Consider the following 17,602-nt stretch of genomic DNA (forward strand, 5'->3'; position numbering starts at 1 on the left):
TAAAATGCAAAGACGATAGTGAAGCTAGAAGGTTAAGCATAAAATGAATTGAAAATCGAAGACTGCAGAACTCCAACGATGGATTCGTTGAAATCCTTAAAAACTTCAAATCGCGATTAAGAACTCAGAATAAATCCACGAGGATAGCATCACAAGAAAAAGAATCAAAATCTACGCTCTGATATCATGTTAGCATATCAAATCGAGTAAGGTTGACGAATTAAATGTTGGTGTAAGACAGAAGAAACAAAGGAGAAAGAGGAAATCGTCGTTTCATTGATAAAAGAACATATGAATATATAAATCTATGTTAAAATGAGACGAGCCTCTGCTATATATATGTACCCAAGTAACTAGCACAATAATGACTAGATAAGTACAATAAATATAACTACAATATCAACCCAACTAATTGGATCAACTGACACCAATTACTTGATCAACTCTAACAACAACAACAACAACAACAAACCCAGTGTATTCCCACTTAGTGGGGTCTGGGGGGGGTAAGATGTACGCAGTCCATACCTCTACCTCTGATGAAGTAGAAAGGCTGTTTCCGAAAGACCCCCAGCTCAAGGCACAAGATATCACACAAACACATAGTAAAGCACAGAAGCAGATGCCATAACATAAATACGGCACCCATAAGGAATATAAAACAGAGGAAAGCAGAGGGAAGCACACAGATTCGTAATAGGCATGGAACACTGAATACGGAATCATAACAGGAATAAAAAAATAAAAACCCCCACCAAGTAATTCCCTACACTAGCGACCCAATCTGGCCCTACTCCTCTGCCGTAATTCGCGTCTTCCGGACCTTCCTATCTAGGGTCATGTCCTCGGTGAGCTGTAACTGTTCCATGTCCCGCCTAATCACCTCACCCCAGTACTTCTTCGGCCTACCCCTACCCCGCCTAAAACCATCCAACGCTAGCCTCTCACACCTACGGACCGGGGCATCCATGCCCCTCCTCTTCACGTGTCCGAACCATCTCAATCGTGCTTCCCGCATCTTACACTCCACTGAAGTCACACCAACCTTCTCCCGGATAGTCTCATTCCGAACTCTATCCCCTCGAGTCAGTCCACACATCCAGCGCAACATCCGCATTTCTGCCACCTTCATTTTTTGGATGTGGGAGTTCTTAACTGGCCAACACTCCGCTCCATACAGCAAGGCCGGACGGACTACCACCCTATAGAATTTTCCTTTAAGCTTGGGCGGCACCTTCTTATCACACAGCACCCCCGATGCGAGTTTCCACTTCATCCATCCCGCCCCAATACGGTGCGAGACATCCTCGTCAATCTCACCGTTACTCTGGATCACGGACCCGAGATACTTGAACTTATCCCTCTTACATACCTCCTGTGCTTCCAGCTTCACTACTACCTCATTCTCCCGCCTCACGTCATTAAACTTACATTCCACATACTCTGTCTTGCTTCTGCTCACCCTAAACCCTTTAGACTCAAGAGTTTGCCTCCACATCTCTAATTTGTCATTTACACCCCCTCGAGTCTCATCTATCAGAACTACATCATCTGCAAAGAGCATACACCACGGCACCTCCCCTTGAATACGCCGCGTCAACACATCCATTACTAACGCAAACAAAAAGGGACTAAGAGTAGATCCCTGATGCAATCCTGTCCGGACAGTGAAATGCTCTGAGTCCCCTCCCGCCGTCCTCACCTGGGTTTTCGCTCCCTCATACATATCCTTAATTACTCTGATATATGCCTGCGGTACTCCCCTCACCTCCAAGCATCTCCAAAGCACCTCCCTGGGGACTTTGTCGTAAGCTTTTTCCAGGTCGATAAACACCATGTGTAGATCCTTCTTCCTTTCCCTATACTGCTCCACCAACCTCCGTACCAGGTGGATTGCCTCCGTCATCGAGCGGCCGGGCATAAATCCGAACTGGTTTTCCGAGATAGACACTATCCGTCTCAGCCTCACCTCGACCACTCTCTCCCAGATCTTCATAGAGTGACTCAATAACTTAATCCCCCTATAGTTATTGCAACTCTGAATGTCCCCCTTATTCTTATAGAGGGGGATCATGGTACTCCACCTCCACGCCTCGGGCATCTTTGCCGTCCTGAAAATTTCATTAAACAATCCAGTCAACCACCTTACACCAGCCTCTCCAACGAACTTCCAAAACTCCACCGGTATCTCATTCGGCCCCGTCGCCCTACCCCTACGCATCCTGCGGACTGCCTGTCTAACCTCTTCTACCTTGAAACGTCTGCAATAGCTAAAATCCCGACACTCCTCTGAGTGCTCCAGTTCCCCTAACACAATAGCTCTGTCCCCCTCGTCATTCAAGAGCCTATGAAAGTACGACTGCCATCTCTTCTTTATGTGGCCGTCCTCCACCAACACTCTACCGTCCTCCCCCTTAATGCACCTCACCTGATCGAGGTCACGACCCTTCCTCTCCCTAGCCTTAGCGAGTCTAAACAACTTTTTCTCCCCTCCTTTCCCCTGTAACCCTGCATACAAGCTCTCAAAAGCGGCCGTCTTAGCTGCCGTGACCGCTGACTTCGCCTCCTTCCTCGCTAGCTTGTACTCTTTCCTGTTTACCCGCTTCTCTTCTTCGTCCTTACTTTCCACCAACTTAGCATACGCCTCTTTCTTGGTCTCCACTTTCTTCTCCACCTCTTCATTCCACCACCAATCCCCCCGATGGTGTCCGGCCCTATATCTATAATAGACACTAATTTATGTAATTCTAATTTAGCTCATCGTTAAATTCAATATTACACCTGAATATCTACACATAAGACCCCATACTTTATGAAGTGTCTTTTAGACCCATTAACGTTAAACCTTATAGCAAATAACTTCAATTTAGGTCAACCTTTTAACAATAGCAATCAACATGCAATCATCCTTAAAACTATAGTCTATATATATGTAAGTCCGTAAAATTTCTAACAATTACAACTCGATAAAGATCAGAAAAATGGAATAGCAATAGAATTTTTATGAGTCCGTGAACATATAATTTCATTAGCTATAAATAGAGAAATATTTTAGGATACGTGCGTTGTACGTGTATTCCGTAATTAATATAATTTATAGAGAGAGAGAAATATTTTAGGATACGTGCATTGCACGTATCCCATGATAATTAATATAATTTTTTTTAAAACTGTACAAATAATATTGAAACATGTAAGTAATGAATAATTGAAAATTTGAAAGAAAAGTACAACCTGAAATTGGTGAATAGTAAGTCTATTTGAATTATTTGATCATTAGTTACTATTATAGTTTGTAGCTATCCTTGTGTATTGTGTATTAATTATAATTCATTCAACTCTTTCCTCTAAATCATGTTTTAAAAATTCATATATGTAGATAATATATATTTTCAACAAATAAATGACCATCCATTAAAAAATATAAAAAGGAAGCATTGAAACTACTAATATATATATATATATATTGAAAAGAAAACTTTGAACAATATACCAAAGGCATAATCCATATACGTGTCCATTGACTTGACCTCAGGAGCAGCTACGTCCTTCAATTTTGAATATGCACAAGTAGACACTTAAATTATATAAAATTGAACAAGTAAACAAATACGTCTATGTGACATAACATATGTAGAACATGAATTATGCGTAGGACGCCCCATAAAACGTCACTTATACTGCAAATACGTTTGATTATGATTTTTTTTCCCAAACTCTTTTAAACATTTTGAATTAATAACTACACTTACTTATAACTAGCAGTTATAAATAGCTATACCTTATTGACATAAATTCTTTCACTTTTAACCATAAAAAATAGTTACACTGATTTATAATACTTTTCACAAGTTCATATAAAAATTTAGATACTTTGACCCTATGGGACGATTAGAGTAACATTTTTGGTAACAATTAATCATTATAAATTATTTTCAGCCAAAAAAAAAAAAGATTTTCAAATCAAATATTGCATCTTTTTCCTTTTTTATTTTTTTTGGAGATATGTTGCCAATTTTGTTTGGTCCAAATTGCCAATTTTCTATCCTATTGCCACTGTTTCCAACAGCCTAGTTTTCTTTTCTAAAACAATCATTATAGAGTCAACTTATGATACTTATATGACAATAATTGTATAGTGCATAGTGTATACAGTTTGAAAAAAAAAAAAAAATGGCAGCAAAAATCAAGAAGATCATCATTGATACAGACCCTGGAATTGGTAATTTTGCTTTACCACTTCATCAACTTTTTATGTACTTCTTGTTACTTAAGATTAAATGGAAATCATGTTTTTTCTGTTTTTGTTTCTGCATAGTAAGTAGAGTTTGAGCTGAATATTGAGCATAACACATAATATGCACTTGACCTCAACTGGTAAGTAAACACTCCAATTTTAGGAGTGCATGTCTAGACACTTCAACGCGTCCGATGCTGGCGTAACGCATAAATTCCGATGCTGGCGTAACGCATAAATTTCATAGGTGTCTAGATGGTCATTTTGTAAGTTAGAGTGTTCAGTTGACACGGTGAAGATGAGCTGATGTGCCTAGATGTGCATGTCTAGACACTTGAACGCGTCTTCATCGTGTCTGGTGGACACTGGATGCTGGCGTAACGCATAAATTTCATAGGTGTCTAGGTGATCATTTTGTAAGTTAGAGTGTTCAATTGACACGGTGAAGATGAGCTGATGTGCCTAGATGTGCATGTCTAGACACTTCAACGCGTCTTCATCGTGTCTTGGGGACACCTGGCGCATAAACTTCATAGGTGTCTAGATGGTCATTTTGTTAGTTAGAGTGTTCAACTGACATGGTGAAGACGATTTTGACGTGCCTAGATGTGCATTACCAAAATTAGAGTGTTTACTTACCAGTTGAGCCCAAGTTTTATGCCATACCGATTCAAATGTTTGAATTAATTGAGCTGTTATGAATTATGATATCATGTATTTCAGATGATGCAATAGCAATATTTGTTGCACTTCAATCTCCAGAAATTGAAGTCATTGGGATCACAACAATATTTGGTAATGTCCATACAACTCTTTCAACCAGAAATGCTTTACATCTGGTAAAAAATTTCCTACCTGTCTTTGAACTAATTACTAGCATTACTTAGCATTCAGTATGTTATTGTATAAAATTCTAGAGTTTGCAAGTTCTTGGAGTAAGTTTTGCTTTTACATACTACTCGCAATATTTCATTCTATAAACCAGTGATTGATTGGACGCAGAGTTTAAGAAAGACTATTCCTATGACTAGTAGTCTTAAAAAAAATTCTGTGGCTATAAGAGCATGTTGATCATGCTAATATGGAAAGTTCAGTTTCGAAATATAGAAGTGTGTCAGTCCTTTTAGCACAGACCAAAAGGAAAGGGCGACATATAGAATGAGACGTATCATTTAGTTCTTTTGCTAGAAGCGTTGATGTTGATTTTGGATCTTAACATTCAGCTGGAGATAGCTGGAAGGACGGATATTCCAGTGGCTGAAGGCTCACACGTTACAATCACCGTATGTCCTTCTTAACTCCCTGTTCAGTTCTCTTTTCTTTTTGCTCATCTCGACTTACTTATCTGTCAAATGATGTATGAACTTTCCATTTTTCATGAGGTATCGCCAGATTGGATTCTTCTTGTTATTGGATATGAACAACAGATGTAGCTTCTCGTAGAAATTAGTCAAGTTACTAGTGTTTTTCCTTGCACTAGATGTTCTTGTTCTAATTCATGTGCTTAATCAGATAGTATTCCTGATTATATACTTGTGCATTCAGCAAATTTGATCTGAGCGTAGACTTTTTTCCCCTCACATTCCGCGAACTTTTTTAATTTCATGTAAAGGAAGGCATGAAACTTCAAAGTAGCGGATATGTTCATGGCACGGAAGGACTCGGGAACCAAAACATATCTCCACCCAAAGGAAAGCCTATTGAACAAACTGCAACTGAATTTCTCATTCAGCAAGCTAGTCTTTACCCTGGAAAGATCACTGTTGTGGCCTTGGGGCCCCTGACAAATATAGCACTCGTAAGTATCATATTTCCCAGCGGAATTTCATATATCAAGCCATTCAGTTGTATATGAACAGGCCATTCCTGACATTCATCATATTTGTATATGAACAGGCCATTCAGTTGGATCCTGGATTTTTCAAAAACGTCGGCCAAATTGTTGTTCTTGGTGGTGCTTTTGCTGTTAATGGGAACGTGAATCCAGCAGCTGAGGCTAACGTATGCTGCTATAGATGCATTTATATATGTTCTTCAACTTTTGAATTTTTTTCCTCATACCTTTGTTATTCTTTGAATGCACAAGATATTTAAAGATCCAACTGCTGCTGATATTGTATTTACCAGTGGCGCTGATGTTCTTGCCGTTGGACTAAATATTACGCATCAAGTTGTCCTTACTGGTAATTTCTTACCTCTTTCTTTGTTGTTGACGAGAGCATTTTGATCCACTTGGCGTATGACCAGTGTTGTCAAACGAGGCGCAAATCATATTGAGCTCTTCGCCTTGATTAGCAGGCACTTCAGTGTCGTCTTCAAGGCCTTAAGGCATCACTTTTCCTTGCTGATGAGAGTAATCTTAAAGAAGCATCACGAAGCAATTGATTTTTCACTTTGTTGTAATTTCTTTTCAATTTCTTTGCTGAAATATTCGTTATTAGTCTTGGACTATTGTAGTAAAAGGTACAAGTCGAGCTCCTACGGGCTTGTTTTATTTTACTTCTCTAAATAGCATCTGCTTATTTACATCTATCTACTCTTGGTAGATTCTGATCGCGGTGAATTGGCAAAGTCTAATGGAAAATTTGCCAAGTACCTCAGCAAGCTTTTGGATGTCTATTTTGATTATCACCATACTGCATACAGCACAAGAGGTCTATCGCATGCACTGTTGTTTCCATATTTGTCATTTGGTGTCTACTCACTTTCTTTATGCTAATGGAGTTGGGGCTCAATGTAGGTGTTTTCCTTCATGATCCAACTGCCTTACTAGCTGCTGTTAATCCATCGCTCGTCACCTATTCAGAAGGTGTGGTCCGCGTTCAGACTGTTGGCCTAACGAAGGGTCTCACAATCTTTTATAACAAGAAGAAAAGGTACCTTGTTCCATAATTTCGCAGTTTTTTTCTCTTTTTCCGCTGTCTTTCCATGTTATGTAGCAGATGACAGAAAATAAATTTAGAGTTTTCGAAGACGGCCTCTTTTTTACTGCAGTAGCTGATTAAACTAAGTTGACATTATATTCAATAAGGAAAATGCACTAAAGCATTTAACAGATAGCTCCTATGTGCCTTATGTAATAAAAATTAAACGTTATCAAAAAGGCAGCCTGGTGCACTAAAGCTCCCGCTATGCACAGGGTCCGGGGAAGGGCCCCACCACAAGGGTGTATTGTACGCAACCTTACCTTGCATTTCTGCCAGAGGTTGTTTCCAAGGCTTCAACGTTATCATGGAGAGAAAATGCTGTTGTTTAAGAGGATATCTATTTTAAAGTTTAAGCTGGAGTATTTGGACTTGTTACTAAGGCTATACCTTGTCGTTTTATTCTAAATCAATGAAAACTAAATAGAAACATTAATATCTTTCATAAGCTACATTGCTTATATCAGCCGGAAGTAAAAACTCCTTTTCCTTGACCGCGTCTTCCCAACCAAGCAGATCCACTTCATGTTTGTGACTTTCATTTGTTAGAAAACCAGATGTGTCTATTATTCTCCAGGTTAGCTCTCAGTAAGTATTTGCAATCTTCAATTATAGCCTTAAGAGGGTGATATACTGTATATACGATAAACTGGACAGCAAGTAGGCGATCCATTTCATTTGATTAAAGCCCGATCTTGTCGTCAAACTTTTCTGGTAGGACTTTATGATTCAATCATTTCGATCTTCTTTTAGGTATTTGCTATATCTCCCATTATGGTTTAAGAAATTTACTTCATCTCTTACATATTACATCTGGTTTTGGATTTACAAGGTATGATGAAGTCACTGAATGGTGTGCAAGACCTTCAGTCAAAGTGGCAGTAACTGTTGATGCTCCTAAAGTTATCAAATTGGCAATGGAGCGGCTCGTCAATTCTTAAAAGTATTCATATGCTGTAAGAACACTTATTTGAACAATGTTATTTGTCTTTCTGCACTCATTACTTGATGTTAATAAACTTGCTTGTTGTTATTGTGCCATCTCTATAAATGCATGTAAGCTGTTGTATATTTCTGTTTTTGAACTCTTTTATGCTTCATCTTTGTCATTAGTATATGTAAGCTGTTGTATATGACTCTTCGGCCATAGTCGTAACTTATCTCAGACATCAATCAACCCCTTTATACTTCGATCTAATCAGTCCATGCATCAAGAGGCTAATGAAGTGAAAATAACTTACTGTATTGTGGAATGATAGTGCTAAATGTACTTACTACTTAAGGTATAACTAGAGTCATGTGATGTAAATAAATTTACTATGAGCACCTCCATACATTTACATAGGATAGAACTATAGATAATATTTTCAATTTTCTGTTAGTATACACAAAAAAAAAACTAAGATGAAGCTAAGAGGGAAAGGGAAGATCCTTTGCTACATATGTATAACTTAAACTTTAATCCCCTCAGGTTTTGCTTCATAAACACGACGGAAACCTAGTGAAGAAATTTAACCAAAAACCACAGTTTTCCTGCGAGATCTCAGGTTTAACAAACATAAACAGGAAAACCAGTTGAGACTCAATCCGCCGATTCAAACTATACCAGCTCCAACTGGATTGACAGTGTCTCTAAGACATTGCCATCGATAACTGCAAAAAAAGAGTGCATTCCCACTTCTCCATTTGGAAATGATCAGACAAGTAACCACATACATACTCGTTATGCTGTTTTAATCGCGACTGGTTTACCTCGACCCATAGAGAATCCCCTGGTGCCATCTGGCATGCGAGGGACAGGAGTTTGCTTGACTGATGCTGAATGATCAGAGAGTATAGAGGAATGCCCTGCTAGACTAAAACGATTGACGCTTGATAGAGCACTCCCCACACTGTATGCACGCCTCATAGATGGGGAAGTCCCTAGATGACCTCCACGATTATTTTGATGAAACTGAGGACGTCCACGTCCCTGACCTAGTCCCTTAACCCAACTCCGATTGATCCCTTTCCTCTGCCCATCGATTCCATGCTCCTCCTGCCATTAAGAAACCAGCAAATAAACTAGAGGCATTCACTATGTTACATAACAAATGGACGTTATATCTAGACGAAGAAATGTCCTTTAGGATTATTTTCCTAAGCCACATTCATTTTTGAAAGATAATAACACTCACTGCAAGGTCATTCAAGTGACTGTCAATGTGGTGCCACAAGTCGTCAGTATGTTTCTCGCTGGTATCTGATCGTGGAGTATCGTCATCCTTTAAGATGTGGTCACTCTCATAACCAACTTTCTTCCCTCGAGTTTGACCAGATTTTCCCTGTGAATTCAACCAAAATCTATAAATGCTTAATAGACAAGAATACAAGACTAAAATGTCTTATCCGAGTCGTCCTATAAAAGTAGAGCCAGAAGTTGTAGCTTCTCGACAGTCGAGAAGTTCAACACATATTTGTCTTAGGTGCATCCATTAATCTACATGACATTTGTATTCACTAAAAGGCTAGTCGAAAACCATCCTGCTTTTAGGATGAAGGTTTAAATTGCCCCAGGGCTTAATTCAAAGGTTGAGTAACCGTTGCACCATGCGAACTAAGCCTGGTATTTAAGTGGAGAAGGGTAGAAGGGTGGGCCAGAATTCCCGCATTTCAAAGGCTGCAGTTGGTCCTAGCGGTTGGCCCCAGACGAACTTTTCAGTCATAAAAAGAGATGCAGCTTTAAATTAACTTATCAGGATAGTATATGTCCAAAACATACCGTGCATCTGTTCAGTATACGGAGTTTCAGACCATTTCGCCAGTTATCCGAATCATTTAGCTCCACAACCTGCAAAATAAGATTGCAAAGGGTTAAAGGATGCAACAAAGAGGTGATCGGGGTTCGTCCCTGCAGAGGTAGAACCGAGGTTTAATTTACTTACCGCTTTCTCAGCCAGTTCAGCAGTTTCATATTCCACAAATGCATGCAACTGCATTTAGGTAACTCAATTCAGATCATAGAACTGAGAAAAGATATTCCAAAGATTAAGATAGAGAACGAAAAACTACTCCATTCTACCACCGGGCTTCCAAAAAACACTACTCCCTCCGTTGCAGTATGTTTGTCTGGTTTTGACTTTGAACGGGGTTTAAGAAAGTAGAAAAAAAAACTTTTGACTCTTGTGGTCTTAATGAAGTTTAAGAAAGTAGGACGAAAAAATTGAAACGAAGGGAGTAGCATTTAGCAATTTACTCTACTTTAGATTCTTATTTTGCACTTAGCAGTATGCATTATCAAGCTGTACTAAACAGACTTGTTACAGCTTCAATTTGAGATTCATCATTTTCATAAATCAAATGTTTGGTGTGTACCTTGTTACTATACAATGTGCTATCTGACTTTCCAGTTCGAGGTGTTCCAGAACCATTCTGCTGAGGTTGGCATGTCCGAATCATTCTTACACTGATCAAGAATCAATTAAGAAATGATCAGTCTTAAGAGAACTGTCGATTTTTCTCTAAAAGCAAATTTCATCAAACAATGTTGTTTGTACCTTCCAACAGCTGAGAAAATCTTCATGAGGTTCTGGTGGCAATGATCGTCGGGTAAATTCTCAGCAACCACTATGCGAAACTAAAACAAACAGAATCAAAGTGTTAAATCTGACAACCAGATAACGGAAAGACAATGAGAACAGTGGCGATCCTGGCAAAGCCATCGCTAAGGAAGGGGGTTCAATTGAATCGTACTACACAGATAGGGAAAACTATTTTTTCGTTTATGTATAAACTTTTGACTCCCCTCAACATAAGGTGGAAATATAGTTGCTTCACAAACTTGTGAACTGTCCTTGTTCTAACAGATCCATGCATCATGACTGCACTGCTCAAGACGGAAAGTGAAACACTAGCCGTAGGAAAATGAACTTACTTGCAGCTCTTCCAAGTCCTTATCATTCAGCGGAAATTGGCGTCTAACTTTTCTTCCATCTTCACTAACCACCTAGAACCAGTGAAAGCAATTACATGAGCATGTGTAATGACTAAAGTTACAAATGCAAGATACTAGGACCTTAATTGTTGAAGCACGAGAATTGCAGGTTCAACATCTACTTATATATGCATAACAAAAAGTTGACCTTGTAGATACAGTATAATTTTCTGGCAAAGGAGATTCAGATGAACCCCTTTCGCCCCTAACGAGTAGGTGAAGAGGAAAAACTCACAAGCTTTGGTGAGGTCTGCAGAATTTTCGCAATCAGGGAATGACTACTTGTAAGAGCTTTAATCTTCTTGAATGATGCTACCACAGACATTGGTACTACAACATGGAACAAAAATAAAAAAGAAACAAAAGATTCATTAGAAAATTTGAACTTTGAAATATCAATGAAGACAAGATCTAAGTCGCACGGACTCTTCACTTTCGATACTGCACCCGTGTCAGATTCTTTAAAAATACATTACTTTTGGAGAATCAAACACGCACCTGCTGACATTTTTGAAGAGTCCGAGACTCTTGAGTAACGTAGGGAAAGCTTACTCTAGTAAGGCAAAAAAAAAAAAAAAAATCTTACCATAGCCTTCTGGATCCTTGAACATAATCCTTATTAGATGATCAGTTGTTGCCAAATTTATATCACTAAAATAAAACTCCACCTGCAGAGAATGTAACAAAGAAATATTGAATATAACTGCATATTACTAAGAGTTTTAGTTACATACATCGTTAGCATAAATTTTTTTTCTATCAGGTCACCTAAAGTATATTTATTTTAAGCCTTCGTAATCTTGAAGATAAGTTAAGATACACGATGACATGAATATTTCTGACGATGTATATAACTTAAACTCATTTATCGATACAAAGAGGTAAAATATAGGAGCTAATCGTGTGAAAGAAACAGCAACATATCTAGTGTGACCCCACATTACACTAAGTGAAGTGTGGAGACGGCAATCTATATGTCAGACCTTACCTGTGAAAGATCCTCGGCTCAAGTAAAACAATACTAGAAAAAAGAACAGTTAGAACATCAAATAATACGATCACAAAGCAAAGGGGACAGCAAATGGTGCAACAAATTAATATCACAGATTAGCAAATGCAATAAACAATAAAGTTATGTTATGCTTGCCTGATTAACAATTTTTTGACAAGCTTCATCACTTAACCGTTCAGAATCTGCACCAATTACCACCACCGCGGGGACACCACCATGATCAACAAATCCCCTTGCAATGCCAGCATACGGATACTGCACAGGCAACTGCGACGCGTAAATATAATTCTGTACAGGAACATGTCCAGTGATCTGATGAAAAGTAGCAGACGGTGTTGCAATAACATGCAACACCGTCTGTCCACTATTCGCGTGCCCTGATCCAGCCCTGATCCTGCTCCCAGACCGAGGTGAATCGGTCTTGGAAGGCGATGGTGACATTGATGCCAACGAAGGCGATGATGATGATTTAGCCAACATGTTTAAACACAATGAAGGTGAAGACGAGCTTCGGGGAATAAATGCAGCTGCACGAGCGTTGAGTTTCGTTGAACAAGGAGATAATGGATGAGATGGTGATGAAGAAGATGGTGTTGATTCAAATGTATGGTCTAGATCAAGCGATGTTGTTGAAGATGTTGCTGGTGAATTCGACGAATCAAGGTATATTAATGTATCATCTTCTATAGCCATAACAATGCAAAACAATTATCGTAAATTTTAAGTATCAATAATACAGATATCGATATAGATATAAATACAGATTATTATTCGTCTTTTTTTGCTTCTTTTTTTTTTAATTTCTTCTTCTTTTTCGTTCTGAACGAAAACGTTTTTGTTTTCGCTTTCCCCCTAACGAATGGGGGAAAGTGGAAAGGGAAAAAAAAGGAGGAGATTCAATGAAAGTAAGAACAAAAAATGGAGAGGGAGAGAATGGAGAAGAGTTCTCGTTTTGAGTTTCTTACTACTATTAACTATTTATACTTTTTTTTTTCTTCGACACTGTTTAATTTACTGTTCAATATTGATTTTTATTTTATTATTTATATGGTTCATTGGTTTTAAAAAAAAATAAAATTGAATGTATTTGGACATGTGGAAGAGAGAGTAGAAGAAAAAATGAGTGAACTAGATCAAAATTATAGGATTACCACTCAATAAGTTGGTTTGCATGGGAGTTGGAATGTTGTTTTTTTCTTTTTTATTTGTAAGGTTTATAAATATATAATTATATAGTCAAATACTAGTGAGTTTATTTTAGAGAACATTTAAAAAGGTATTTATAAAGGTAGATGGACAAGTTAGTACTCCTTTGTAGATTACAATAGCTACATACCTCCCGGGATATTCGATTTAATGGCTTCGGACACAACTTACGTTCGAAAGCTCGATGGTTCGCGAGATTTTGCAATTTTTTTTTTGTCCTAAAATGTTATAGTCACTCTGAGAGCTGGACGCGTAAGGATATATCTACATAGCTAATTAGTAGCTGAAGTTTCGTTCGTGGTCGATTTCTGATTAGGAAATAGACCCAATACGAACCTAACTAGGGACCTTACTCGCGAACCCCGAGTCGAGAATCAACCGATAACCTCGACTCCTGACCCCAACTCTGAAACAGGTTCTTCAATTGAATCGAGAAAATTTGGCTATTAAGCCTTTTTAAGTTTGTATTTAGCAAAATGTCCAAACCTCTTCAAGTTTTTAATTAACAAAATGACCTACTTTTATTTTCTCATTTGTCGGACAGATAATGAATCTATCTGTCTGTATATCTGTCGGACAGATAATAAATCTGTCTATGTATCTATCGGACAGATAATAAATCTATCTTAAAAATAGGTCATCTCACAAAATAAAAAAACTTATGGTCCATTTAATTAAATAATAGATTTAAAAGGTTTATTTAACAAAGAATCTCGATTGAATCAATACATGTATAATTGTAAATACTCTAGAGCAGGTTTTTTAACATAATCAATGCATATATGTACTCCAAAAAAAAATCGAAAATTCAATCTAGAAAAATTCTGATTTTCATTGGGCTAGCTATTTTTTTTTTTTTTAATTTACTTACCTTTTTCCTTTTGTGGGGTCAAGTCATAAGGAAAATATGCCGCATTAATGCATAGATGCACGCATGAAATCGAAACTTCGTGATAATGATTATTTTTTAATTTCAAGACCATAAAATGACTAATATACATTATTTTTTATCTTAAATTTTTATTTGAGCTGTCCACAGAATTCAAAATAGTACAAAAGGCTTTGATACATGAACGAGAACTTGCCTAGGAGCACATTATTGAGACGTAATATAATTAAATAATTAATGTCTGAAATCAATGTATTTAATCAAACTTCTTCTAATAATTCTTTTTTTTATATTAAAATTATATTTTTGCAGATAATATTTAATAGATTTAAAAAAAAAAAAAAAATTTATTATTACTAAAAAAATATGAGGCCCCTCAAATTTGAGGGCTGAGGCGGTGGTCTTTTTTCTTTTAAGGGGTTGAGCCGCCCCTGACTACATATGGAGCTACAAGAACTCAACTTGGAATAAGCAGCAGTAGAAGAAGAAGGATTATATATTCTTGGAAGCAGCAGGGTCATGAACAGTTGATTTTTCTCGTGAAAAAGTTAAGAGAGCCATCAAAAGAAGAGCAATAAATTATGGAAAAGAAATAATGGAATTGTTGAAGAAGAAACAGTTACCTTCTTTATAAGAGAATAAAGAGTAGAAATTAGAAGAGAGAAGTTTCTGTTGGGTTCAAAGTGTGTATGAAGTGTGAATGGAAAAGGGAAAATGATAGGAGGAAAGGAGATATCTAATTTAGAAAGTGTACTCCAAATTGAAAAATTCATTAATTTTCTCAAATTGGTGGGAGAAGGAAACTTTGGAGTGTTTATAATAAGAACACTTACTCCTCATGGTAAGTGAGACAAGAAATAAGAAATGCCTCGCGCCGTCGTTGTTGCTCGCTCAGCTTCGGATTTGGATTTGGATTTGGCAAATGATCGATGAGATCTATTTGGCAAATGATCGATGAGATCTATCTTTTTTGACAAAGTTTATTTGATGAAAATAAAGAAATTCAGACAAAAATCTAATCCGAATATACAAAAAACGCAGTAAAATATTTTCTGATTTTGGTATTCCATTTATACATGCATGCAGAAGTTCGAACTGATGCAATACTTCATCAAACTGGTGCCACTGTTTCGGTGAACTGATGCATTGTTTCAGTAAACTGATGCACTGCTTCAGAACTGATGTATTGTTTCGATGAACTGACACACTTATTCACGAAATGGCATGCCTGTTCAGAATAATCACATTGTTTGGACGAATGGACATGAATTTTCAGAAAAGGTTATATCTTTTAGATGAACCTTTGCCTCTTTTCAGAAGAGGCATGTTTTGGCTATATAAACCTGGTTTCTTCCACAGGTTTAGTACGAAATTTTCAGATTAAAAACTATCTTCTTGTCTCAAAAATATTCTATGTTATCACTCAAAATGTTCTGTGAGTTCGAAGATATTTCAACCGTTTGAGGTACCGCTACTATTGGTCTGTTAGCCATTTTATCCTGGGAGGAAAAATTCTACAACCTCGGATACAGTGAGGGGATTTATTTCCTCAAGGAAAATCCGTGAATTCGGACGACTTGGGCTATTTTCTGTTTCATCTTAATTTCTGCAAAATAAAATAAACCTCTTGGAAAAGTCATTTTGATCTTGTGTTGAGGGTATTTGATATACTTCATTGTGTTCTTATTTATACTTGAACTCAAGTTGAAGTTGGTGTTGTAATATACAGATTCTGTGTACCCGAAGTACAAACGAAATAGCAGTTTCTTCTTTCTATATGTTACTCTTGAATGTAAAAGTGTGTGTAGTTCGTCAACATAGGTTGTGATGCAGCAACTGGGGCTGATCCACCCCTAACCAGACGTCGAGGGTTCGATTCTGGGCATGAAAAGAAAACTTTGTTGAGAGCGCTACCCCTCGAATGGGGCCCTACCCGGCGCGAATCCGAATTAGTCGAGTTTTAATACGGATACCGAACACCAAATGGAAACCCCAAAAAAAAAAGTATGTGTAGTTTCTTTCTTTTTATTAATGGAAAGGGATCCAAGAATGGGGACCATAATAAGAAAATATGAAAAAGAAAGGGAGAAAGCTGAGCTTCTTTATCATCTACTCCCTCTACTGTAAAACTATAAACAGGGGCGGCTCAATCACTTTAGTGGTCTAAGGCAAAATTTTAACGGGAGCCTTAAATTTGTAAGAAAAAAAAAATATATCTTTTTTTTATAAAGTCTATATTTTAAATATTTTGAGATGCAAAGTTATTTAAATTTTTTTATAGTCGATTTCTTCTAATAATTCTTTTTCCGTTAATATTACCTATGCATTTAATCGTTCTTGAGATATAGTACTTTAAAGTTTAAATACATCAAACTTTTAATAATTCTTTATATATAAGAAGTTTATTTTTTTTACGAATAGTACTTAATAATTTTTTTTTTAAATCTATAATCTATTATTATAAAAAAAAAAAAATGAGGCCCCTCATATTTGGGGGCCTAAGGCGGTTGCCTATTTTTTCAATAGGTAGAGTCGCCCCTGACTATAAACTAGCTATTCGAAATCATAGAAATCGCTAAAACTTCACGAATAAAAGACTATAAGAAGCTACAGGCCGCACAAATTTAGTGTCTTATATCCGATGTTTATATTTGGATTCTGGTTAATTTAAATTTGCATTGTGTAATGTTCATCAACGGGAAGACCGTTCCATATCACAATTTTTTCATATTTAAAGCGCGAAACTTCCGATTAAGATAAACGGACCTATGCATCACACTATGTTCCTTAAGACCCGAAGAGTTTTCTACCAATTTTTTTTCATATTTAAAATTTAAGACTTCTAATTAAGGGAGACGGAATTAATCTAAATTCGTGTCACGTAAAGTCTATCAAAGAAGAAAACACTCTCTAAAATTTTCTTCATATCTAGAATAATGCGAACTCAAGATAGATGATTAAGAATGGATCGAGAAATATTGTATTCTTCGCACCACAACTTTTAATGGTATTAATAGATTTGTCTCTTTTCCATATTTGGTCTAATGTATACCTTGATTAATCTAATTAATTTTATATCCCTTTTAATCTCAACCTTTAATTTCATTGGATTTGACTTTTGGGCTTTGGCAAGACCAAATAAATTGATAGTTGATCAACCATGGTGAAGTCTACACTATGAAGTGACTTAATTTACATAAATTCAACTTTAAAAATGTTGATTGCATGTTTAAGTTGATTTCGTTTTAAAGAGAATTGCATTAAATCTAACACATGCACACACTCTAAAAGGCAACTTGAATTCAATGCTTCTTCCGCTTGTTATTGTTTGTTTAAAACACTTTTTTATATTATATAATTA

At 36.9% G+C, this 17,602-nt stretch overlaps 2 protein-coding genes across 2 annotated transcripts; one reads left to right on the forward strand and one right to left on the reverse strand.

Annotated features, from left to right (window-relative positions):
* Positions 1 to 3,847: 3,847 nt before the first annotated feature.
* LOC107851514 (probable uridine nucleosidase 2) lies at positions 3,848 to 8,232 on the forward strand. The gene is made up of 9 exons (XM_016696571.2): positions 3,848 to 4,222; positions 4,961 to 5,076; positions 5,461 to 5,520; positions 5,850 to 6,035; positions 6,134 to 6,238; positions 6,324 to 6,420; positions 6,784 to 6,891; positions 6,978 to 7,113; positions 7,994 to 8,232. Exons 1-9 carry the CDS (start codon positions 4,174 to 4,176, stop codon positions 8,100 to 8,102), a joined length of 966 nt encoding a protein of 321 aa, XP_016552057.1. The 5' UTR covers positions 3,848 to 4,173; the 3' UTR covers positions 8,103 to 8,232.
* Positions 8,233 to 8,461: 229 nt separating this feature from the next.
* On the reverse strand, positions 8,462 to 13,198 carry LOC107851513 (la-related protein 6B). Its single transcript, XM_016696570.2, has 10 exons — positions 12,282 to 13,198; positions 11,721 to 11,802; positions 11,370 to 11,464; positions 11,075 to 11,146; positions 10,698 to 10,777; positions 10,516 to 10,606; positions 10,086 to 10,133; positions 9,923 to 9,991; positions 9,339 to 9,485; positions 8,462 to 9,199 (listed from the first exon to the last, which is right to left on the reverse strand). Exons 1-10 carry the CDS (start codon positions 12,837 to 12,839, stop codon positions 8,885 to 8,887), a joined length of 1,557 nt encoding a protein of 518 aa, XP_016552056.1. The 5' UTR covers positions 12,840 to 13,198; the 3' UTR covers positions 8,462 to 8,884.
* Between the last annotated feature and the right edge of the window lie 4,404 nt (positions 13,199 to 17,602).

Source organism: Capsicum annuum, chromosome 12 (genome assembly GCF_002878395.1).
Source record: "Capsicum annuum cultivar UCD-10X-F1 chromosome 12, UCD10Xv1.1, whole genome shotgun sequence".
NCBI lineage: Eukaryota > Viridiplantae > Streptophyta > Magnoliopsida > Solanales > Solanaceae > Capsicum > Capsicum annuum.